The 25925-nt window shown below is 32.5% G+C and overlaps 3 protein-coding genes across 5 annotated transcripts; all 3 read right to left on the minus strand.

Moving 5' to 3' along the window:
* Positions 1 to 271: 271 nt before the first annotated feature.
* Positions 272 to 8060, minus strand: LOC138315096 (tumor necrosis factor receptor superfamily member 5-like). Of its 2 annotated transcripts, XM_069255838.1 has the most exons (7): positions 7562 to 8060; positions 6611 to 6953; positions 5213 to 5392; positions 4659 to 4803; positions 2787 to 3118; positions 2310 to 2396; positions 272 to 730 (listed from the first exon to the last, which is right to left on the minus strand). In XM_069255838.1, exons 1-7 carry the CDS (start codon positions 7661 to 7663, stop codon positions 597 to 599), a joined length of 1323 nt encoding a protein of 440 aa, XP_069111939.1. In that variant the 5' UTR covers positions 7664 to 8060; the 3' UTR covers positions 272 to 596. The 2 variants fall into 2 exon arrangements, with proteins under 2 accessions (XP_069111939.1, XP_069111938.1); XM_069255837.1 differs by lacking the exon at positions 2310 to 2396 and having other exon boundaries at positions 277 to 820.
* A 4473-nt stretch (positions 8061 to 12533) lies between these two features.
* LOC138315097 (phytanoyl-CoA hydroxylase-interacting protein-like) lies at positions 12534 to 16120 on the minus strand. Of its 2 annotated transcripts, XM_069255839.1 has the most exons (4): positions 16089 to 16120; positions 15222 to 15301; positions 14642 to 14930; positions 12534 to 14310 (listed from the first exon to the last, which is right to left on the minus strand). In XM_069255839.1, the coding sequence occupies exons 2-4, from the start codon at positions 15282 to 15284 to the stop codon at positions 13607 to 13609; spliced, it is 1056 nt and encodes a 351-aa protein (XP_069111940.1). In that variant the 5' UTR covers positions 15285 to 15301; positions 16089 to 16120; the 3' UTR covers positions 12534 to 13606. The 2 variants fall into 2 exon arrangements, with proteins under 2 accessions (XP_069111940.1, XP_069111942.1); XM_069255841.1 differs by lacking the exon at positions 15222 to 15301 and having other exon boundaries at positions 16089 to 16107.
* A 138-nt stretch (positions 16121 to 16258) lies between these two features.
* Positions 16259 to 23002, minus strand: LOC138315098 (uncharacterized). Its single transcript, XM_069255842.1, has 5 exons — positions 22879 to 23002; positions 22383 to 22653; positions 21021 to 21499; positions 16820 to 16913; positions 16259 to 16419 (listed from the first exon to the last, which is right to left on the minus strand). The coding sequence occupies exons 1-5, from the start codon at positions 22879 to 22881 to the stop codon at positions 16394 to 16396; spliced, it is 873 nt and encodes a 290-aa protein (XP_069111943.1). The 5' UTR covers positions 22882 to 23002; the 3' UTR covers positions 16259 to 16393.
* Positions 23003 to 25925: the final 2923 nt, after the last annotated feature.

Raw genomic sequence — 25925 nt, forward strand, 5'->3', positions numbered from 1 at the left:
ACACTAAGAAATTAGGATATGTCAAACTTGGCTTTCATTAAATATTAATACGACGGAAAAAAATATACGATGATGAAATGGCACCGTGCCAGAAACACGAAATATAACGTAAATAAATAAATATTTAGACTAGACATAAACAACACAATTTAATAAAAAATAATTTCACTACAACAATTTATATACATTTCAACATTAAACAACTCTTTGTTCTATGTCATTTATTTAATTTATTTATTTTTATATATATTCAAAAACGTTATTTTTTCTTTTTGTAAACGAGTATGCTATGTATAAATTTTATAAATACATGACGAGCCTATTCTGAGTACAGAATATTAACCCTCAGAAATTAGGATTCTCAAACTTGACTTTCATTGAACATTAACACTCAGAAATTAGGATGTCTCAAACTTGGTTTTCATTAATAATTAACACTCAGAAAATAGAATGTTTCAAACTTGGCTTTTATTGAATATTATCGCTCAGAAATTAGGATGTCTTAAACTTGGCTTTCATTAGATATTAACACTCAGAAATCAGGATGTCTCAAACTTGGCTTTCATTAAATAATAACACTCAGAAATCAGGATGAATCAAACTTGGCTTTCATTAAATATCCGTGGAAATTTGTCCCGTAAACCTTGTAGAAGATGTGGCCATTCAGTTGCCAGTGCGGTACCCAATATCCTGGCCGAAGCTCCCGGATTTCTACTCCACGAAAGAATGCATTGGTAGATTTGTTCCTTTATATTTCCAACACAATTTTTCTCCTGCTCAGTGATTTCTCTGTCTGCGTCAGAGACGCTTTGTCCACAACCTAAATATAATATTACTCCTTTACCATTATATCATAAATACTGGTATTGATCACAATCTGTTATATCCTTAAACTTCAATGCGTTCTTAGTATGTTTTTTGTTATGTTAATATGAAATAAATAAATAGAAAGGCCACATTTTCTGGTTTATTGGGAGTATATTTGGATAAAAAGGGGTCAAAATTGTCATATATATATATATATCCCTAAATTTTATTTTGCTTAAAGATGCTTTACCGCCGACAGAGTATAAATGATATCAATAATTTGAACAACAATTGGTGTTTAATCGTGTATATATATATGTCTAGTTAACACAAAATATAATATGAAATAATTTATCTTGCCTTTGGTGCATGCGCAATCAGTATATCATTCCATATAGGATATAGTGCAACGGAATTTTTCGGGATGCAATTAATTCTTTTCAATATTTCAAACTTCAAGTAAAATTAGAAGCTCAAATTTTCAACGATGGCAATGGTGTAAAGTAAGTAACTTTTGTAACTGAAGAAAAATATTAAATCGTCTGCTGCTGTTTTTGATAGTGAAAAAATACCATTTGTCAGCGATGGAGCATCTTTAAGTAATTTACAATCTACTATCTTTGTATTTTCCCCAGCTTCAACGATGTCTTGGTATATGAATCCTTAGAAATTTGTTAAACCGAATAATGTACAAATGCTGTACTGTTGTGTCATGTAGACTACAAATAGGATATTCAACGATAGGTTACGAGAACAAATTACCTTCACATAGACGACGAATAACATGCTTCCACTGCTGATTGATCAACTCTGTAGATAAATAACAGTTATCTTCATTCCATTCCACTGAATATTGTCGTTTTACAAATGGACGAAAATATCAACGTGGACGAAGTCGCCATATAAAGCGACCCATAACATTTGAACGGATGTTTTCATCTATTTTTTATCAGCGTTATTTTTTACTCTACCTGAATATCTTATTATGACTAATGTTGTGCTATATTGTAGCGGAAAGGAAGCATTAGGTACTGCATAGATATAGCTCATTTGAATTTAAAGCATGTTTTTGAGATTTTTCCGAAGATAAGGTCGATGATAAAACCGTGAACGTTTTGGGGTATACTAGAATGTTTACAATAGTGCATAATTAGCAGAACTACAGTGTATCTCCATTTACATGTTCCGTGTACATACGTGAGCGTGAAATATCAAATAAGAGCAAAATTGTTTGATAGTGATCACCTTCAATTTCAGCATAATTTGGTTTCAAATTATTTAATACTTTGCATGGATAGCAGTTCACAGTTAGACCAAATGTTCATGGGTGAGATTTTAATAAGCAGAAAGCCCCTGACAAACTTTTATCATACGCATAAAAAAAAAAAATGTGTATGTCTTAAATAAAAATTGGTTAATTCAATCTAAGGCCTATATGCAGGCTTCACATCTGCATAAAGAAATTCAACGAAGCTCCCGGATTTCTACTCCAAAAGAAGGCTATTGGTAGATTTGTTCCTTTATATTTCCAACACAATTTTTCTCCTGCTCAGTGATTTCTCTGTCTGCGTCAGAACTTTGTCCACAACCTAAATACAATGTTACTCCTTTACCATTATATCATAAATACTGGTATTGATCACAATCTGTTATATCCTTAAACTTCAATGCGTTCTTAGTATGTTATTTGTTATGTTAATATGAAATAAATAAATATAAAGGCCACATTTTCTGGTTTATTGGGAGTATATTTCGATAAAAAGAGGTCAATATTGTCATATATACATATATATCCCTAAATTTTATTTTGCTAAAAGTAATTTACAAACTACTATCGTTGTATTTTCCCCAGCTTTAACGTTGTCTTGGTATATAAATCCTTAGAAATTTGTTAAACCGAATAATGTACAAATGCTGTACTATTGTGTCATGTAGACTACAAATAGGATATTCAGCGATAGGTTACGAGAACAAATTACCTTCATATAGATGACGAATAACATGCTTCCACTGCTGATTGATCAACTCTGTAGATAAATAACTGTTTATTTTGAAAATGTTGTACCGCCAATCAATATCGGTCCCGTTGAATCGATTAGGTGAATGTGGCAGTTGCTGCAAATTTTCGGGATTGAGTTGTTTTAGATTGGTAGAATCGATATCATCTTCTGGTATGCTTAAACTGGTGGGTTGATTGGCAGAAGTAGGACTAGGCCGATTTTTAGGTAGAGAATATGCTAGGACACCAGAATTTACAGATCCAGGAAAAGACGTATTTGCATTGTCAGTAGAACTACCAGTTGCCTTTTCTCTGTAACGAAAAGATAATTGTTAACCAAAACAAATTGGTTTGCCATTAAACCTTATTAATAATTTGCCTGACATTACGCCAATTTGTTATGTTACCTAATGAAAGTGATACAGTTATCTTCATCCCATTCCACTGAATATTGTCGTTTTACAAATGGACGAAGAATTATAAAATATCAACGTGGACGAAATCTCCGTATAAAGGCGACCCATAATATTTGAACGGATGTTTTCCTCTATTTTTTATCAGCGTTATGTTTTACTTTACATTATTATCTTGTTATGACTAATGTTGTGCTACATTGTAGCGGAAATGACAGAAGGACTTGGTTTGGACTTACATTGTCATCGAGTGTATGTTACGTATTCATATCACTGATGTCGCCATCACATTACATGGAAAATTGCATTGTGAAAGAGGTTTTTAGGGGTTTTTTTTGTTTTTGTTTTTTTTTTGTCAAAATTTCAAAGTAAACTCTGGAAGCATTAAGTACTGCATGGATATAGCGCATTTGAAATTAAAGCATGTTTTTGAGATTTTTCCGAAGATAAGGTCGATGATAAAACCGTGAACGTTTTGGGGTATACTAGAATGTTTACAATAGTGCATATTTAGCAGAACTACAGTGTATCTCCATTTACATGTTCCGTGTACATACGTGAGCGTGAAATATCAAATAAGAGCAAAATCGTTTGATAGTGATCACCTTCAATTTCAGCATAATTTGGTTTTAAATTATTTAACACTTTGCATGGGAAGCAGTTCACAGTTAGACCAAATGGCCATGGGTGAGTTTTAATAAGCAGAAAGCCACTGTTTTATTATACGCATAAAAAATAAAAATGTTTATGTCCCTAAATTGGTTAATTCAATCTAGAGACCTATATGCAGGCTTCACATCTGCATAAAGAAATTCAACAAAATGGGTTCGAGATTAATGGTTTAGAGTGTATCCAAATGTGCGTGTAAGAGGGAAAAATTCAACAATAACAGCAGAAATTGATAGCCACGGTACGAGGTAAGATTGCTCAAAAGTTTAAAGTTATACCTATGTCGAAATAGGCTCATTACCGCTATCATGACAGTGATGTTTGGTTTTAAACTGTGTTCAAGAAAAAATATCTTTTAGAGGGGGTGTAATTTTCGGTTAAAAATCCCATTTTGTGCAATTCTTCAACAAAATAAATTTGGTTACCATGGTTTTTACAGACTCAAAAAACCACAAAAATTAGACCTGTCCAAAATTGAACAATTGCAAATGTTATGTAGATTAAAAATATATAGGTGTTATTTAAGGTTAAAATGCTGTGTGTACATAATTAAAGCCTGCACTTTATTTTGCTGATTTTTTTTAAAATCTACTGTACTCTGCTACCTTGGGTGTTTTTAGGTTCTAAAGTTGAATAGCTGCATTTATATGAAGTAGTTATTAATACATCTGGTGTGCCTTATGTAAATTACATATTTTCCAATATTAACAATACATATAAGACTTGATGTTTCGGTGATTACTACGGTATAATTTGTCAAATGGACGTACCTTATGTTTTCATCATGCCTTTTACAACAGACATGCTTTTTATACAGGATATATACTGGTACAGCTAGTAATAGTATGCCGGCTATCGGTGCTACTACAACTATTGCTGCTTCTAGACGCTTGTTATCCTTAATACCATCTTGATCTGTAAAATAAAAATAAATGCACCATGATTATATTATCGATTAGCTGATTATAATAGATTATAGACAATGCATCATTGTATTCCATGAATTAATGAAACTATTTTTTCTCTGTAGACTTTGGAAAGCAAAAATACTTCCTACACGTTAAACGTTGCTTTGAGGACATTAATTCAGATATTATAAATATTAGTAATTTCAATAAATACTGACATTATTCAAATACAAACCTGATAATTATATAAACACCACTTCCTTATTATTAATAATGCTTATATCATTATCATGTTATCGAAATAGTAATGCTACACCGCTGGCATTCACTTAGTATCAATCGGTTGTGATATTCTTGAAGAATATAACTTCAAGATTCAACTGTCCTTTAGAATGCCATATACATTCAGTACTTACATTCTGATGATGATATTCCGTTAGTATCACACACACGGTTGTGTGTTGTATTGCATTCTCTCTTAACCTTAAACTGCCCACAAGGAGTACACGGCTGACACCTGTCTGACGAAGAGGTTGTCGAGGAGAAGGTCGTCCCAGGCACACACCGCTCACAAGTTGTGTTTTTCACTGGTGTTGCTGAACAATAAAAACATCATTAATACTGTAGTGTTTTATAGGGGTAATATGGAAATATATTCGGTTTATGAAAAATTCATGGGCCCAATTCTAATTACATTTATTCCAACGATGGCCTTTTGACTCAATAAAATATATAAATTATAGCTGATTCTAGTTTACATTCAAGAAAATCTATGAGTCTGAGAGGTTCAATTCAACTATGCGGTTAAAAGTGTGCAAGTTTGGGTCCAAATCCATCATTTGCAAGTGAAGGAAACAGTAAAGAAATACAATTGTTACATTTGAAATATTTAATATAGACATAATTTGCCAACTGTAGTTGCCATTGTAGCCATCTGAAATGTGCCTTAATGAAGCGGTTTTTATCTGTCATTTTCCCCTATTTGTTGAGAGCTATTGTCTAAGAAACAACAGAGTGCAACCTTGAACAAACTCAATATTTACTGAACATGTATGAACTTTAGAGACCTCTTTAGGAGAAATATTAAATTTGTTCATGGACGTGCTCTATGGATTCTATACAGCAAATTTGACAAAATATCCAAATTTTCATAATATATGCATGTTAAGGGTGGTTACGATAACAACTGCAGTTTCCATGATACAAAATCATCATATACATATTATCAAGGGTATAGTCATAATTAAATTAACAAATTAAGCATTAAATAATATGTTTAATTTGAGAAATTTGAGGAATGAAAGGGTACAAGCCATTTATACATTAGTCAAATACTTGAAAGTGACACTTAACTGATCGATGATATACTAATATAATAGATTTTTTTACTAAGATAAAACAAACCTTGTATTGTAAGATACTAACCATGTCTTCTCTATTTATTACCCTTTTGTTCGATTATAGTTGAATTACATGAATGGTAAGGCATTAGATATCATGTAGAACATTTGAACTTTTGTTCAGTCATATAGATAAAGAATTACTATTGTTAATTGTTTTGAATTCATGTATTGCCATGTTGTGGTGTCTGGTTATAGCTTCATATAACACATCAGCCCCATATATAGGAATGCCGATCTATATCACTTATCTCATGGATTATTTTATCACAAACGACACCTCAATATAAATAAAACAAAAACAAAAATAAAATATTTGTCGTTGTTTGTTGACTTTCATTATCTTTAAATAAAAAAACAAATTTACTCAATAGTTCAATAAAAAAAATTATATGCATATATATATATTATTACCTGTGTATCTCATCCCATGCCCTGGACCACATGAACCATAAACCACGCATTTAGCATCCCATGGCTCTAAATCTGGATTTGAGTTGAACATTCCGTTCGGACAAGCACATTCCATATTTTGAATTCGACTGCAGTTTGTGATTTGAACTAGCTGGTCATTTTCACATGATGATTTACACTTGATACAATTCCTGGCGATGTTATATTGTGAAATGTAAAATCCATCAGGACATAACTGGCATTTGGCAGATTCGTTCTCCTCCTCACAGTCAGCGACTAGGTAAGTACCCGGGGAGCACTTGACACACCTTCTTCCATTGTTAGTATAGTACGTAATATCAGGCTGATTATAAAAAGAGACTAACATGGTTATAAAATGGAGACAACATCAGCATATACTTTTATTAAACATTATTTCATCGAAGCATAATTGATGCCAAAATCATTTGGACAGTAATGGAAACCTTATATCAAGTTCTTCATACAATGTATAGCAAATGAATATCGAAAATTGGCTGAATGCATGCTTTTTATGAGAGGGTAGCAGAATCATATGAATAAATCTTATACTTTGTTATCTTATTATAGCTTCTTGATTAATATAAATAATTTTGTGATAAAAGAGCTCAACCTAAACAAGTATCCAAATGTAACATCTTTGCGTACTACAGAAGCTGCAAGTTCCAATTTTTAGATAGAGTGAGTGACGTTTACATCATGCTGTACTAGTTACTTGGTGTCACATTTGAATTAATATCATATGTGTCATCTCTTTACATACAATATGTCTAATTCTTTGTTGTATTTCATTTCAAAACTGACATTAATACCAACGAATCGGGATGGAAAGACCAGATAAAATCAGTTCTGTTGAATCATTATCAAACAATCACATTTAAATTAGTCATTGCTATAATTCAAGTTCATTAGTTACAATTCGATAATACTTACTTGTGTTGATTTGGAGCAGAGCCGAACACATGACAATAGTAAGATCGTAATTTGCAGCAGATCCGAGGACATACTCCTCTGATTTATAGTTCTGATCGTCATGGTCTATTAGGTTATCCTCGATCAGATGACAACTTTTCTGACCACAAGGGGACTGTTGAAAGTTGTATAATCAAATAGAAATACATTATATACATGTTACTTATTTTTGATACAAAGTATCAAATTTCATTTTATATGATGAATCCAGTTTTTATCAAAAAGGATCAGTAAGGTTAGCATTAACAAATCATGATATGAATAAAACCTCAAGAAATATTATATGTAGAATCGAATGCGCCAAATAATGAATGTTCCATGCTTTGAAAAAACGTCACTTTGTTAAAATGATTTATAGATTCCTATAACAGGACATTTATTCAGATGGACGTAATAAAAAGGCCTTAGGTCGAGTCCATCATACAATGTTGAGCGATGTTGAATTTCGGAAATCCGCTAAATCATACCGAATGTGTAACATTATAAAAATATTTAACGAATTTAATATTTCTTAGCCCTCAGTGTAGCAATATGTTTATCATAAATACATGGTAATATAAAGAAAACGTTGGATTTCGTTCGGATGGGGCGTTTTCATCTACCGCGACAGCAATATATTACTAATGATTATGACGCCACAGATAATTGTGATATTATAAGGTGTTAGTTACTTCACAGGAATCATATATCTTTTGAAATGACATAACCGTTTTGGCATGTCAAATGTGCATTATTCAGTAACGGTACTTAATAGATTTTTTTAAGTTATATTGTCTAAAATGAAATTTATATTAATATACTTAACCATTAAACTTATTTTTGTTTCTACCATAAAAGTATGATTCGTATTATGTAAAATATATATGTAGATGTGAAGTATTATTTCATATAAATGACAAATAAATGAGGAATGCAATATAAACTGATGCTATAAAATACAAATAGAAAAAAAAAGAATATAAATGCCACACATAGAATATTTAAGAATATAAATGCAATTATTAATAAATACAAATGATTGTTTTATATATAAGGCGCAATGTTGAGAAAAATCTGAACAAATATGTATCAATTTGCAATAAAAAAAATTTTAATTTTATTGTTTAATACAAATGTTTATATATTGCAACATAATAATAATGATCAACTAACTATATATCCATAAAAAGAATATATCATAACGATGATCAACTGACTACATTGTACATATCCATATGATCCATACAATGTACAGCGATGTTGAACATTGTTCAGATATATCCATAATCAATAATCAACTGACTACATTGTACAGAGATATCCATAATGATGATCAACTGACTACATTGTACAGATATATCATATAAAGATGATTCACTGACTACATTGGACTACATTGAGATATCCATAAAGATGAAACTGATAATTGTGATGATCTACATTGTACAGATAATCTATAATCCATACAATAAAATGACATGTAAACCTTGGTGGACTGTCTGATTAGTGATAGTGAATGACGCAGTATATATTGTTCAAAATGGCGACCAAGTATACAAACATTTCATGACGTCATAATGTTGACAACATTGTAACAAAGTATATCACAAATATGTATCAACTGAATATATTGTACAGATATATCCATAATAATGATCAATTATCTGCATTGTACAGAGATATCAATAAAGATGATCAAGTGACTACATTGTACAGATTTATCCATTAAAAGATTGATTAAATGGACTACATTGTAACTAGGAGATATCCATTAACGATGATCAGAACAACCTGACTACATTGTACAGAGATATTCCATAACCGATGTATCAACTAACTAACTATAATGTACAGATATATCCCATAACAGATGATCAACTGTAAATACAATGTACAGACAAATGATCCACTGACTACAATTGATCAGACTGACTATCCATTCTGATCACAGCATATAACCATACAATTGATCAACTGACTAACAATGTACAGATATTATCCATAATGATGAATCAACTTTCTGCATTTGTACAGAGATACAACCATATATCTAGGATGATGATCAAATGACTACATTGTACCAGAGACTACTCCATAACCGAATGAATCAATTGACTACTTTGTAGCGAGATATCCATAACCGATGATCAACTTGACATAACTTTGTACAGAGGATATAAATAAAAGTTGTGAATCCATACGATGATCAAATGACTACATTGTACAGAGATATCCATAACGATGACCAACTGTATCATACAATTGTACAGATATATCCATAACGATGATCAACTGACTACATTGTACAGATATATCCATAATATGATCAACTGACTACAAATTGTACAGATATATCCATAAAATGATCAATTTATGATCTGCATTGTACAGAGATATCATAAAGATGATCAAGTGACTTCATTGTACAGAGATATCCATAAAGATGATGACTACATTTGTTACATGATATATCCAAAAAGATGAATCAACTGACTACATTGTACAGAGATATCCATAAAGATGATCAACTGACTACATTGTACAGAGATATCCATAAAGATGATCAACTGACTACATTGTACAGAGATATCCATAAAGATGATCAACTGACTACATTGTACAGAGATATCCATAAAGATGATCAACTGACTACATTGTACAGAGATATCCATAAAGATGATCAACTGACTACATTGTACAGAGATATCCATAAAGATGATCAACTGACTACATTGTACAGATATATCCATAAAGATGATCAACTGACTACATTGTACAGATATATCCATAAAGATGATCAACTGACTACATTGTACAGATATATCCATAAAGATGATCAACTGACTACATTGTACAGAGATATCCATAAAGATGATCAACTGACTACATTGTACAGAGATATCCATAAAGATGATCAAATGACTTCATTGTACAGAGATATCCATAAAGATGATCAACTGACTACATGTACAGAGATTATAAGATGATCAACTGATACATGTACAGAGATACATAAAATGATCAAATGACTTCATTGTACAGAGATATCCATAAAGATGATCAACTGACTACATTGTACAGAGATATCCATAAAGATGATCAAATGACTTCATTGTACAGAGATACCCATAAAGATGATCTGATCAACTGACTACATTGTACAGAGATATCCATAAAGATGATCAACATATTAGAATGTACAGAGATATTTACAAGAAATGATCTTCCGACCTCCTAATAATATTGTACAGAGATATTCACAAAAATGGTTAACTCACTTCATCTCCTTTTCCTATTTTGTTTGATGAATGGTACAATAATAATAATAATAGGTTGAATTATACTTACATTTACACTGTTGAGACGGCAAATATATCCTCAAACACAATACAATACGAATCCTCTACTTATAATACGAATATTGTTCTATTGTACATTACCTATATTACTCATATATATATATATATATCCATTATGAGTGAAAATACCCCGTTATTATTTATATACATGTATTGTTACGTATTGTCAAATAGAAAATTTACGATAGTGCACGCGACGTACGAACATTTATCTACCTGCATTGCCTGGTTGTTGATGGTTATATCTATACGTCCTTAGATAACAATATCATAGATCAAAGTACATTAATTTTGTAAAATTCTATATACTTTCTATCAGTATGAGAGACCAGGCGTTGTGATCAATTTGTACTGTGTTCACAACCTTTCTATCAGATAAAGTATGTTTACTACTGTGCATTGTTAATTTACATCAAGTTCAATTTCAATCTGATTTGATATTGGTAAAATTAAGCATTGAAATTCCTATGGAATTCAATAGATTTAGACTTGTTTAAGTTATAAAAGGAAAGCTGTGTATCAACGACGATATAATCCAGAAGATGGAACAGCCATTTTTACGGTGATCAGTTGACCTTACATACCATGTCAACATTATTGACTCAAAATATTCACGTTTTGGGTGTCATTTATACCTTCATAGACTTCACTTTGGCTTGGTTGAAGTATATAGCAGAAGTGACAAGTGAATGTAGAAAAAAATGTAAATATTGATGATATTGTCACTTATGCGACTTTTACTTTACCAGATTGCTGTTTATAACATCATAAGACATCCAAGAAAATGGTCTTGCCACTACTGATGGTTCACTACGTTGGGAATACTAACGTTTAGAAACTCACTCACCACGTTTGGAAATGTTAAGAAGTCGTTATCAGATTTCATTAAAGTTGCTTTGTTCAGTTTAATTTACAATGCATGTTCCAAATCTATATTGTCGAAAAGCAGCATCACTATTCACAAGCTGCCTTTTTTCTTCATTAATATCATAAATTCAGAAGTGAGAATAATACAAAGGCACGTGCAAACAAACATTTGTAAAAGCACATAGTTATGAACTAACATAGTTCTTGTTTTTTTATGTTGTATGTATGTTTACATAAACAAAGCATATCTTAAGAAATCACTTTTATAATCACTACTAAAATATGAAGATAAATTGTAAACCACCACTTAGCGTCTTGTTGTGACCATGTGTACTCATTTCACTGTACCGTAGACGTCAATATCAGGATTTTTGGTACTACTGCCATGATTCATTTTGAGCTAATTACAACTTTTAAAAATTTAAACCTTTAAATTATAAGTATAATGGTAATTCGCAAAATGATGATAACTATTGTTAGTGAATAACATATTAAAAGCTATGATTGATTCGTGAGCACGAAAGTCATGGTACATAAAACTTTTTTTTTTAAATGGCGTTTAAACATTCCACTATACTAGAACCTTAAAGTATGTTGTTGTTTTTTTCGTTTCCTCTGAAGGGTACATATGTACAAAATATGTGTTTTGAAATAGTTTATGAAAATCTCAAGTGCTAATTAAAAATAGGATCCAGTATATTTTCGAAATAAGACTAAGTGTAAGCATATTATTAAAATATAAACTTTATTTGTTTTACATCGATGACGAAAAAAAGCTATACAACTCTTGCAAATCACTCTTGATGGCCCGGATGTAAGCGCGCGAAGGATCTTAGTAAGGGGGGAAACCGGAGTGCCCGGAAAAAAACCCCACGGGACAGCAAATTATTAAAGGCAATGTCAAAATTATATTCTATACTACGGCTATAGTGAAGCCTAACTTTTGTTGACAATCTATTCTGATAGTGAATCACGATTTATTTTCAAAACAATATCAGCAATCCTTTGACCAAGCGTATACATTTTTTATAATTGTTAAAATTTGAAATAATTGTAAATTCCTGACTATATACGGGATTTCACAAGAAACGTCACACATTAGGCACAATTTGAACGATCTTTAGGATTGGTTATATAGCATGTTTATAATATTTAGAACAAGCTATAATATGAGTTATGTCCCTTATATCACAAAATCTATTTTGATTTCCCTGCTGCCTGTGCAATAAACATCAGATATAAAAAGACATGTATGGTATAGTCATATTTATGATCATAGATGAATGTTTATTTCATATAATAGTTTATGTACTAACGACTAGTGATTAGAACGTATCACTTCTTAGTGTCTTGGTTAATTAAAGTATATTTTTTTATCTGATCTGCAAGTCATTATGTGTTGAAAAAATATTATCTCATACATTAATCCGATGTCATAAGACGATATATTATATTTGTAGTTGATTTCTTTCTGCTTCCTTTTCCTCTTACTCCCCTTCATCTTTTTCTTTCAGGTCTTTGTTAAATTACTTGGTTAAGCTGTTCGGCAGTAATTTCAACGGGATAAGCATATAAAACATATAAAGCAGCTCCCATTTGGCAATTTAAACGTAAAAAAGTTGAATATTCCTATATACATCGTCTAGAATATTATATATACCTGTATATAATAGTAACAGACAACCTAACAGCAGTCTCATACACAGGTATCTGTAACGGAATCATACTCTGTATAAATTAGCCATGTTTACTATTATTTACAATTACAAAACAATATACGATGATAGCAAACATATTCAAATCAAACCAAATCGTGAGCAAGACGGTCCAGAAAACAGTCCAGATTACATATCCGACAATCTTTGTTCTTCGGTACACCGTTTACCATAGCCAAGGCCTTTCCCTTCTGTTTCGTTCTGGTGAAGTACACATTATGATTCATGTTTCTCCAGGCAATGATTGGAACATCTTCGGTATAGAATAATTCCACTGTAATGTTTACTGTCACGCGGACTGCCTCGAAAGGCCCGTAACCTGCTCTCATGAGGAACGGGTTATTTCTTTTGTCAACAAGAACAAGACGTTGTTGACAGTAGAAGTCAGTTTGACTGCCCTTAACAGTCAAGACAAGTTGAGCTTTGTGCTTCACAGTATGGCAGTAAAAATCTGAGAAATACATGTTTATGTCGTCATGAAGAAGTAGATACGTGGGAATGTGCAGCCTCACTGGCCCAAAGTAGGAGATGTCCGGAGGTGTCATGGTCACCGGGTCGACATTGGCACTGAAGAACAGTCCTTTTATTTGTTTGTTGAGTGAAGAAGCCTGCTCTCCTCCCCAGTTCTTATCATATTTGTACATGACTCCATTTGATGTCATGATATTCGTAAAGTACTCATCTGATTTGTTACGATAGAAATGGGTAATGATTGTAAAACGGGGTCGATGGTCTGACAAGTATGCTAAAGCCTTCATGTATAACTCACGGACCTCCGCTTGTGTCATATCTGGAAAAAAAACATGTTTCATGCAAAAATATTGAAGGCATTTTAACATCTAAATAACTTGCTTGATCAATCGGTTTAACAGTCGATCTCTCAAAAAGGTTTCTAAATTTTGTCGGTTTTTCGATAAAATATTTCGAGATTTCTCATGTCCAATTTAGATTTTATGTACATGCAAAGTCTAAATAATTTAAAAAGTCAGTAGGAATACCATTGCATGATAACAATAGGTAAGGTTTAGTAGACAAAACTTCATCAAATAAGTATAAGCTAAATCGTCAAAGAAGTTTATGCTAATTACATCGACCGTTACAATCGTTAATTACATGCTTACATGTTGTAAACGTAGCTACAGTCGAGTGAGAATTCCCTATACCGATGTCCTCCTTGCCCCGTCTGGTATAGACTCTGAAGAGTTGTAATTTGTACTCTGTTGCAGGTTTAAGTACAAAAGGAAGGTTATAGGTCGGATATGGCTGGTAGCGAAACATGACGAGAAAAGACTCTGGAGGGTAGACTTGATGAAGAAGGACGATAAGACCATCCGTTCCTCCGCTGTAGTGGTAATCTGTCAACATGTACCCCTGCGGACTTGTACTCACTACGTCAATATGATAGGGAATCTGTTTGTAAATAAATACCACAACCAAAGTACAGATCAACTGCAATTTAACTGTCCATTTTAAGTGAAACTATGACATATGTTGTAATAGGGATAGCTTTAATGTTGTCTAGATATCGGTTTTTTTTTTAATTTCATGAATTCGGAGTCAGTACTGTTTTACAAAGGGCTTAACAAATATAACATTTTAGCAATGGAATAGGAACCTTCCCCATTTAATTAATTGAATAAGCATTATCATGATGTATACTGTTCAATGATCGCATTTGCTCAAATGTACAAGTCATTATACCTTATTTGTAGCATCTACACAGAAGTCTTGGTAGTTCTTAAGTGGATGCAATGAAACTGCCATGTAGTTTGCTGTCGCTTCTTTAAAATAAAAGTATATATTAAAATCCATTTGGCGGCATCAAGATAAAAACGGACCAAAGTTGTTTTATGTATTTCCTTTTCTACAGAGGATCTGTCATAACTTTCCCTTCATATTGGATTGATGATACGAGTTGCTATATTTAGACCCTATCACTAAAAACCAACAGTCGGTCAAGTACCATTTAAAATATAAATCTTGTTTTAGAAAAGATTTTATGTAAGTATTGTCCTTCCTCTGAAAACATATATGTTTTAAGTTTTGTTAGAGGGGAACCACGTGCTTGGTGGATAGGTTTTACGAGAAAAGGTCTCCGGGCACCAGCTAGAATCAATAGTCCTATCTTAATAAAGTTACAGAATGCATCGAGTAAGTTAAATCAAAATCCCCTAAACAACTGCATTTATGAATTAACAATCAAATATTGAAATTTAATAAGTTAAAGAATACATTGAATAAGTTTATGTACCAAACAATGTTAAATAATACCTCAAAGTAGACAATTCAAAAGTAAATTCTGCTGCATTCGTGAAGCATGTGTGGGCTAAACAGTTACCTAGTGTAAACCTTGTTGCACAATCTTATAATTTGGGACACGGCATTGTACAATTATATGTGTATTAACCGAAAGACGGTTTAAGCTATAAATTTACTATTAATCTTTGCTGGTCTAAGTGAAAATAACGTTCGTTCAAGATGGCCGTTTTCGACGCCATTTAACTGTGAAATCAATAATTAAGAATCACACAATTCCCCAGCCTTATTAACACTAAAAGCAATATTTACCTCCCTTTAACGTGACGGTTGTTTTTCCTGCCATTATACGTACGGTTGTTTTTCCTGCCATTATAATACGATGCCAGACATATCTGTAGCTACGAACAGTCTCTGTACTATAAACTATTATAGTTGTTTCAGACTTTCCCATGACGTCATCAGGACAAATCATCATCCGACATTGTGAGGGACGCAGGAATGCATGGAATATGATATTAGAACTTTTGTTGAATATTTGTAAATACAACAAGTCCGAGTTCGGTTCTTTATTACTCCTGATGTGTATTCGGAGTGACAGTGGGTTTTTTCTGTAATCACTTCGTAAAAGAACCGTCGTTTGCTATGAATATAAGAGAATGCAAAGAAGAATTAAATCCAGTTTTTCATCATCATCGCATACCGTATATTATATTTTCTCTGAATTCAAACATGAGCCTAAAATCACAGTATCCAGCTTTTATCGAAGTGAAAATAGAAACATTCTACATACTATTAATGTTTGTAATTTCACAGTTCAGTATTTTAAGTTTTTTTCTCATTTCTTTTTATTACAATGACTTTATGGAATTATTTCAATATGTTAATCAAACAGATTTCTTGGGGTCAAACATAAATATTAAGTCTACTAATCTACTGTTTGTTGATTTTATCTATATAAAGTATGCATATAAATATACCTTGACACTGCGAACTTATTTTGTAAGCAAATGAAAGAAATAATGTGCATAATACTAGCTTACCTGTTCGCACTCGAACTTCACACCAAATTGTCTGCTGTCCAGTGACATGGTTGGGGGACAATTTATACGTAGTAGTACGTTTGGCTTGTGTGTGCTTTATAATAGAATAAATGTATTTCAATGATTAACATAATATGAAAATACTCTACTATAATCATGATAAAGATACATTGGATAATCAATCATTACATCAGATGACTGCGTATACACACAATTCATCCTGATATTTGTTATAATATATATATATACAAAAGTTCAAAATCACAATACATTAATAACTGCCCATTAAATATATGAACATAGCGTCTGACAACCAATATTCTATCTTCCTGATGGTATAGAGATGGTGTAACATAGTATAGTTAGCGAGGTACTAAGTAGTCTGTTAATAATATAACGCTATCGAATGCTGCCAAATTTGACGATTTTGTGACCGAATCATACCGCTTAATTATGATATTTGATACATGCAATTCGTCGTTGATATATTCAAATTGAAAATTGGAACCTTACATTAAAAAAGGGGGTAATTATTTGATCCGCCTTCATGCCCAGAAAGATTTTCAACTTTTATTTTCAATAAGTAGAAACATGTTCCTTAGCCATGTAGCGTAAGGTGTAAGTGACGGGTGTAAAATATAGTTATAGCACTATTATCCGTATACATGAAAAATTATTTCTGGATAGATGGATAATCTTTATGCAAAGAAATATCACATAAATTTCATGTGCAATAATTTATTTCTTTGTTTCTTTTTTATATTATAAAAATGTTCATCTATAGAGATGTAGCTGATAACGTCGAATGTTTGTCTGCATATGACCTATGTGTTATTCTGCATTATGGGTCCGGTGGTTGGGTGATATGAAGGTTTATTTACCCGTAGTTATGACATTTCCCGAGGGTTTGTCGCAGGGAAATGTTACATCTGAGGGTAAATAGGCTTTCATATCATGAGGTATACTAACTTGATTTATACATCTTTAGTCCAGTCACAATGAACTATAAAAACGACATAAATCAGAATGCATGGCCACAATAATATGGTGACATTTTAATTTAAAATTTTACAACATACAGTTTTTAGTCAATTTCAAAATACACATTGTTATACATGTAACATAAATCCCTTTATAATATGACATAAATTAACGCTTGCATTCGAAAATTATAAATAAACAAGAAAAAACAAAAATGAAAAATTAAACGTCTTGTGCGGGTCACTTGTATGTTGTTGATGGCACAATAACTTAAGGCGGAAGTAATGTATTGACGTCATATATCCATTTAACTTAAAATCACTGTCACGTAAATGATTACCTGTATTTAAAGGGACAATGCAATCTTAGAGAACATTAAGATTTGTACATATATCGGGGGAAAACCAGTTCTAATGGAAATTAGATCAGTCGGTTTTACTGTGATATGCCTGAAAAGCCCATGGTGGTGACATGTGTGTAGATGTTCAAACTTGCTCGCTGTCCGCCATTACACATTGTGATCGAACTTCTTGTATGCCGAACCTTGTCCTTTGCTCGTAGAGTAATGCAACTTTTGTCTAGAACTGCTCAAATCGCTCTGACAGTAGTGGTTTACATTATAAGGTGAATTGTCTTGCCTAAAAATCATTTTATTACCTCCTCAGTGGTTATGTAGTTCATTTGTTTAACATGCGTGACTTTGGCTCGGATATGGGTACAGAGTACATACTGTACCTGCTTAATCGTATTGATCAACGATTTGTAATTACAACGGTATCAATTAAAATACTTAACAATGACGTGGAATTTGTCAATATATTGAGTTAAATGTTTCATATGAAATGTAGAACAATACAGTTATGCCATATTTTGCTTCTTGGTTATGTAAAAGAATTAGCCTGAGCGAATTGTCCCTTTAAAGTTATGAAAAATATTATTTGGAGTATGATACCGGGTTTACGTATATTATATCAGATTCTATTCTATTTGCATTGCCATTTACATGGAAAATATTATCAAATATTTCTCACGAATGCATCATTTTAGGATTTAATATAATAACCCTACCCTTTACAGTAGAGAAAAAACATGTCATTTACCTCGTGTTTGAGTTACCAAAGTGTTCTCAGACATATCTCGTGTCCTTTACGTCCTGCGTCTGCTCGATATGATTAGACAAGATCGTACTCAAAATATCACTTAAGTACAAACATTTAAGTGAATAAAGCACATGTGGTCGGGTATATCCGTAAGATTGTATTCTTAGAACCACACTAGTTATTACTTTCGTTTTGATAATGTTTCCTCAAACACACCGCTTAGTTAACAGAGATAAAGAGGTAACCTATGTACATTTCTAGATCGTTTTACCTCATTGAATAACAATGCGTTAAATCTAATTATGGGCATGACTCACAGATTTTGTTTTATGTCCAAGGTCTTTTATGTGAAGAAAGCCGATGTTTAAAGATGTTTTATTTACCTGTATTTACACACATTAATGTACATAATATATATATATACATCGTTCGTTACGTTTTGATAATGACTGTTATCTATGCCAAACCTGCTATAAATAGAAAATCCAAAATATACATTGCCAAACCTACGGTGATTTGGGTGTGTACGAGTTTACAAAATTTTGTATTACGAAATGATGAACAATTTGGGTTTTCTGTTAAACTGTAGTGTGATTTAAACGCGGTTATATATATGATTATAGGTGAACAAACGTAATATGATCCGTTTTATAATACACCATAGCTACATATGTAACCATAGGTCTTACAGCATGCAGACATGGAAGCCAACAATACACAACACAATCAAAGTGTTCTTACAAGGGATGAAGGGGCTGACATACATGTATGAAAACGTATTCGACAACGTACCTTTTTTCTGGTGAGGATTTAGACTTAAGAACTGGTCCGTGTAAAGGGAAATAAGTCAGGAATAATTCTCATTTTGATGGAAAAAGTAACTTGCGTAATGTACAAATACTTTTTTTTTTAAATTATACCAAACTGTCAACGATTTACACCATTATAACTCATTTACCAACGTGTCGTATATCTGTAGCTAGCAGTTTACAATTAACCAGGATTTGACGTCTTCAACACTGATTTTTTTAACTCTGAAATATAAATGGCGGCTGTTGAATGGGCGACATAAATCTGATGCCAAGAGATCATTGCTATGTAATTATTGCATTAAGACGTTCGAGCAAACTACTGTTTTAAAGACTAAAGTTTGGAGTATGACAACATCGGTATGCATAGCATATAAGTTGCTTGATCTTAAGAAACATAACATTATGTTATGACTATTATAAATTGCTAACCAGTTCGAAATATACTATTATCGACATTAAGGATATGCATTATCTAAAGCCGCACTCATTTTCAAAAGGCAATTTAAACAAACAAAAACAAGGACAAAGAACCAGGTATCAGAACAGTGAACATTCTTTATCGACAACATCTAAACTGTATTTGCCTCTGATATCTGAGAAAGTTGCAAATAGAATATAGTGCCATAATTATGAAAATAAAATCCTCAAGTGTAAACCAACACCTCTTCCCAACCACCTCCCGTTCCGTACGAACATTAAGGCCCACGACTTGACAATTTTATAAATATATAACCCAAATCAAGATTATATATTTTAGAGATGCAGACCAGTTGGCCACCAGACCCTAATTAAGTTGTTGATAATACTTTCTCAGCAGTTCTTTACTAGATTATCTCCCCTAGTTTGAAACTCTAGAATCAGGCATGTAGTAGAGACAAAAATAATCAAGCCAAATTTTAGTGATTTTTTTTAATAGACTAGAGAGTGGTAGTCAGTCTAACCAGTTAGCAACATATTGGCTTTTATAGTTTATGACGCTTAGTGAATGACAATTATGAATTTTATTGGTTGAAATAAGCAATACAAACCAAGCCAAACAACTAAATAATTAATCAATTCGTTTAACACATGATATCAGTTCTTCATGTCATTTGAGCAGAAACGAGACAGATTACAGACATTACAGGAAGGGTGCTTTGGGATCCCTTTCTTCATACTGTCGCCTGACGTAGTTGCTAGATTGTACATGAAGAAAACATCAAAGGGATACAGTGATTTCAGTGATTTTATATTTAGATTCATGGCCAGGAATACCTCCACCACCACATTAACAGTAACGACAACTCGCACTATTCCGTCTGTACGAACCTGTCTGTAGAAGAATGGGTTCTGATATGGATCTAAGCACAGCAGGCGCTGTTGGCAGAAGGCATCGTCCTCTGTGCCTTTAGGTGTGAGCACTAGCTGGACCTTATGTCGCTTCTGTTCGAAGTGACAATAGAAATCAGCGAAGTAAAGATTCATTCTGTCGTTGAAGATCGACAGGGTTGGAATGAAAAGCCTAGTTGAACCGAACGGTGATAATGGTGGTGGCTGTCCAGTGTTCTCATTTAGTACAGCACTGAAAAATAGTCCGTGTATTCTACCATTGAGAGCAGAGGCAGGATCTCCACCGTCATTCTTAACGTAACCATTCATCCATCCTCCTTTGTTCTTTAATATGTTATCATAGTACCATGGGGATTTATTTCGATACAAATGTGGCAGATGCAGAAAGTGAGGAAACTTGCTGTACAGGTAGTCAAGACATTTATGGTAGAGTTCAAAGACGTCTTTTTGCGCCATTTCTGAAAAAAATGAGTATGCTAGGGCAGTGTGCACATTGGAAGACATTCCACGTATACTTTTATAATGTGGTTTTGAAAATCAATTGCATATTTATATCACCATGGCCATAAGATCTAATGTGCTTAATATCAAGACGATGGACTATACAAATGTATTATAAGACACTTAGATAATGCTTATATTTGAAGGAAACGCATATTGTAAATCAGAGACTAAATGGGAGAGATTTCGGGTTAGATTCACGTTATTGTACGGTAAAAACATCAATGTTTTGATATTGTAATACACAAATGTTTTGATATTGTTATACACAATCTTTTTGATATTGTAATGCACAAATGTTTCGATATTGTAATGCACAAATTTTCGATATTGTAGCGGATAAATGGTTCGATAATGTAATGCACAAAAACACAATTCCTTTCTTAATTTTATTATATTATGTTATGATACTCCACTTCATAAACTGAGGTTATGCAAGTGTTATTATCCAAAATAACATTGTTTAACTGATTTGCATAAATAATGACTGTTGAAGTATGAACGTATGAAGACAAAAAAACCAGAGAAAAACAAAAAAAAAGTTCAACTTAAAAACTGAGAGACCAGGAAAAAGTTACATCGTAGATGTCTGCAAAAACATGTGAATAAACCCAGATAATGCTAATAACTTGTTATTAAGGAAAAGTGGACATTGCATTCTCCTTGCAGCAAAATCAATTGAAACAGGAAAAGCATTCGAAAAGGACAAAAGACCAGTAACAAAAACATTACTGTTGGAGCAGTGGCTTTAAGGGACGCGATACAGGTTTCAGGTCCTTGTTCCCTGACTTCGAAGGAAGATGGTGGGAAATAATAAACAATCATATAAAATTCACTTACTGGTTCTAAAAGAAAACTTCCCTGTTGGTACACAAGTAGACGTATGGTCAGATTCCCGGGTGTCTTCAAGGAAATGGATATCGTAGTCCTCAGCGGGCCAAAGTGGGAACGGTATAACCATACTTGTGGTACCAGATTTGAGTACAAGAATAGAAGTTGTTCCCTCTGAGACACTCTGGATAAATATCAGCTTATTCCCCCCTTGGTGCCGAGTAAGGGTGTACTGCCATTGCTTATGTGTGTCCTGAACTACTTTGGTTTGTTGAGAATTCTGTAGAATAATGAAGCAAATGAAGGCATGTTATTATTATGGGCATTTTCAATCATTTTTCCTTTACAATCATTAAAATTTATTTAAACGGATACAGTAAAATCAAAAGAAGAACACACGAGGTTTTATAGTTTTATCGTGTTGTAACTTGTCAATCATTAACGGATACGTTTCCCAAATAACAGACGAAATTTACAATGACAGATTTCCTTTAGAATACATTACCATGTTAGGAAAAGGAAGACTGTTCCGTAGAGAGCTTGTTCCTTGAGTTGCCAACTGTAGATACAATGTATCCCTTCCGGACGTGTCTAGTGGAAAACACGATACGATAAAAATGGCGTTATTACGATATGTATTTAGCAGTATTTACATTGATACCTAGTGTTAGTGTATTTACATTGATACCTAGTGTTAGCAGTATTTACATTGATACCTAGTGTTAGCAGTACCTAGTGTTAGCAGTATTTACATTGATACCTAGTGTTAGCAGTATTTACATTGATACCTAGTGTTAGCAGTATTTACATTGATACCTAGTGTTAGCAGTATTTATATTGATACCTATGTGTTAGCAGTATTTACATTGATACCTAGTGTTAGCAGTATTTACATTGATACCTAGTGTTAGCAGTATTTACATTGATACCTAGTGTTAGCAGCTATTTACATTGATACCTAGTGTTAGCAGTATTTACATTGATACCTAGTGTTAGCAGTATTTACATTGATACCTAGTGTTAGCAGTATTTACATTGATACCTAGTGTTAGCAGTATTTACATTGATACCTAGTGTTAGCAGTATTTTACATTGATACCTAGTGTTAGCAGTATTTACATTGATACCTAGTGTTAGCAGTATTTACATTGATACCTAGTGTTAGCAGTATTTACATTGATACCTAGTGTTAGCAGTATTTACATTGATACCTAGTGTTAGCAGTATTTACATTGATACCTAGTGTTAGCAGTATTTACATTGATACCTAGTGTTAGCAGTATTTACATTGATACCTAGTGTTAGCAGTATTTACATTGATACCTAGTGTTAGCAGTATTTACATTGATACCTAGTGTTAGCAGTATTTACATTGATACCTAGTGTTAGCAGTATTTACATTGATACCTAGTGTTAGCAGTATTTATTGATACCTAGTGTTAGCAGTATTTACATTGATACCTAGTGTTAGCAGTATTTACATTGATACCTAGTGTTAGCAGTATTTACATTGATACCTAGTGTTAGCAGTATTTACATTGATACCTAGTGTTAGCAGTATTTACATTGATACCTAGTGTTAGCAGTATTTACATTGATACCTAGTGTTAGCAGTATTTACATTGATACCTAGTGTTAGCAGTATTTACATTGATACCTAGTGTTAGCAGTATTTACATTGATACCTAGTGTTAGCAGTATTTACATTGATACCTAGTGTTAGCAGTATTTACATTGATACCTAGTGTTAGCAGTATTTACATTGATACCTAGTGTTAGCAGTATTTACATTGATACCTAGTGTTAGCAGTATTTACATTGATACCTAGTGTTAGCAGTATTTACATTGATACCTAGTGTTAGCAGTATTTACATTGATACCTAGTGTTAGCAGTATTTACATTGATACCTAGTGTTAGCAGTATTTACATTGATACCTAGTGTTAGCAGTATTTACATTGATACCTAGTGTTAGCAGTATTTACATTGATACCTAGTGTTAGCAGTATTTACATTGATACCTAGTGTTAGCAGTATTTACATTGATACCTAGTGTTAGCAGTATTTACATTGATACCTAGTGTTAGCAGTATTTACATTGATACCTAGTGTTAGCAGTATTTACATTGATACCTAGTGTTAGCAGTATTTACATTGATACCTAGTGTTAGCAGTATTTAATTGATACCTAGTGTTAGCAGTATTTACATTGATACCTAGTGTTAGCAGTATTTACATTGATACCTAGTGTTAGCAGTATTTACATTGATACCTAGTGTTAGCAGTATTTACATTGATACCTAGTGTTAGCAGTATTTACATTGATACCTAGTGTTAGCAGTATTTACATTGATACCTAGTGTTAGCAGTATTTTACATTGATACCTAGTGTTAGCAGTATTTACATTGATACCTAGTGTTAGCAGTATTTACATTGATACCTAGTGTTAGCAGTATTTACATTGATACCTAGTGTTAGCAGTATTTACATTGATACCTAGTGTTAGCAGTATTTACATTGATACCTAGTGTTAGCAGTATTTACATTGATACCTAGTGTTAGCAGTATTTACATTGATACCTAGTGTTAGCAGTATTAATTATACCTATTTTTATTATTGATACCTAGTGTTAGCAGTATTTACATTGATACCTAGTGTTAGCAGTATTTACATTGATACCTAGTGTTAGCAGTATTTACATTGATACCTAGTGTTAGCAGTATTTACATTGATACCTAGTGTTAGCAGTATTTACATTGATACCTAGTGTTAGCAGTATTTACATTGATACCTAGTGTTAGCAGTATTTACATTGATACCTAGTGTTAGCAGTATTTACATTGATACCTAGTGTTAGCAGTATTTACATTGATACCTAGTGTTAGCAGTATTTACATTGATACCTAGTGTTAGCAGTATTTACATTGATACCTAGTGTTAGCAGTATTTACATTGATACCTAGTGTTAGCAGTATTTACATTGATACCTAGTGTTAGCAGTATTTACATTGATACCTAGTGTTAGCAGTATTTACATTGATACCTAGTGTTAGCAGTATTTACATTGATACCTAGTGTTAGCAGTATTTACATTGATACCTAGTGTTAGCAGTATTTACATTGATACCTAGTGTTAGCAGTATTTACATTGATACCTAGTGTTAGCAGTATTTACATTGATACCTAGTGTTAGCAGTATTTACATTGATACCTAGTGTTAGCAGTATTTACATTGATACCTAGTGTTAGCAGTATTTATATTGATACCTAGTGTTAGCAGTATTTACATTGATACCTAGTGTTAGCAGTATTTACATTGATACCTAGTGTTAGCAGTATTTACATTGATACCTAGTGTTAGCAGTATTTACATTGATACCTAGTGTTAGCAGTATTTACATTGATACCTAGTGTTAGCAGTATTTACATTGATACCTAGTGTTAGCAGTATTTATATTGATACCTAGTGTTAGCAGTATTTACATTGATACCTAGTGTTAGCAGTATTTATATTGATACCTAGTGTTAGCAGTATTTACATTGATACCTA

This window comes from Argopecten irradians, chromosome 2 (assembly GCF_041381155.1).
Source record: "Argopecten irradians isolate NY chromosome 2, Ai_NY, whole genome shotgun sequence".
In the NCBI taxonomy this organism is placed as follows: domain Eukaryota; kingdom Metazoa; phylum Mollusca; class Bivalvia; order Pectinida; family Pectinidae; genus Argopecten; species Argopecten irradians.

Coding starts and splice junctions, on each gene's coding strand:
- LOC138315098 (XM_069255842.1), bottom strand. Junction 21,500..22,382: donor GAAGTTTTCTTTTAGAACCA/GTAAGTGAATTT, acceptor CATTTTTTTCAG/AAATGGCGCAAAAAGACGTC. Junction 16,420..16,819: donor TGAAGTTCGAGTGCGAACAG/GTAAGCTAGTAT, acceptor TTATATTCATAG/CAAACGACGGTTCTTTTACG.
- LOC138315097 (XM_069255839.1), bottom strand. CDS start 15,284: ATGGCAGTTTCATTGCATCCACTTAAGAACTACCAAGACTTCTGTGTA. Junction 14,931..15,221: donor GTGTAGATGCTACAAATAAG/GTATAATGACTT, acceptor ATTTACAAACAG/ATTCCCTATCATATTGACGT. Junction 14,311..14,641: donor TGTAGCTACGTTTACAACAT/GTAAGCATGTAA, acceptor TTTTTTTTCCAG/ATATGACACAAGCGGAGGTC.
- LOC138315096 (XM_069255837.1), bottom strand. CDS start 7,663: ATGACGATCAGAACTATAAATCAGAGGAGTATGTCCTCGGATCTGCTG. Junction 6,954..7,561: donor TCTGCTCCAAATCAACACAA/GTAAGTATTATC, acceptor TTTTATAATCAG/CCTGATATTACGTACTATAC. Junction 3,119..4,658: donor AGGCATGATGAAAACATAAG/GTACGTCCATTT, acceptor TTTTCGTTACAG/AGAAAAGGCAACTGGTAGTT.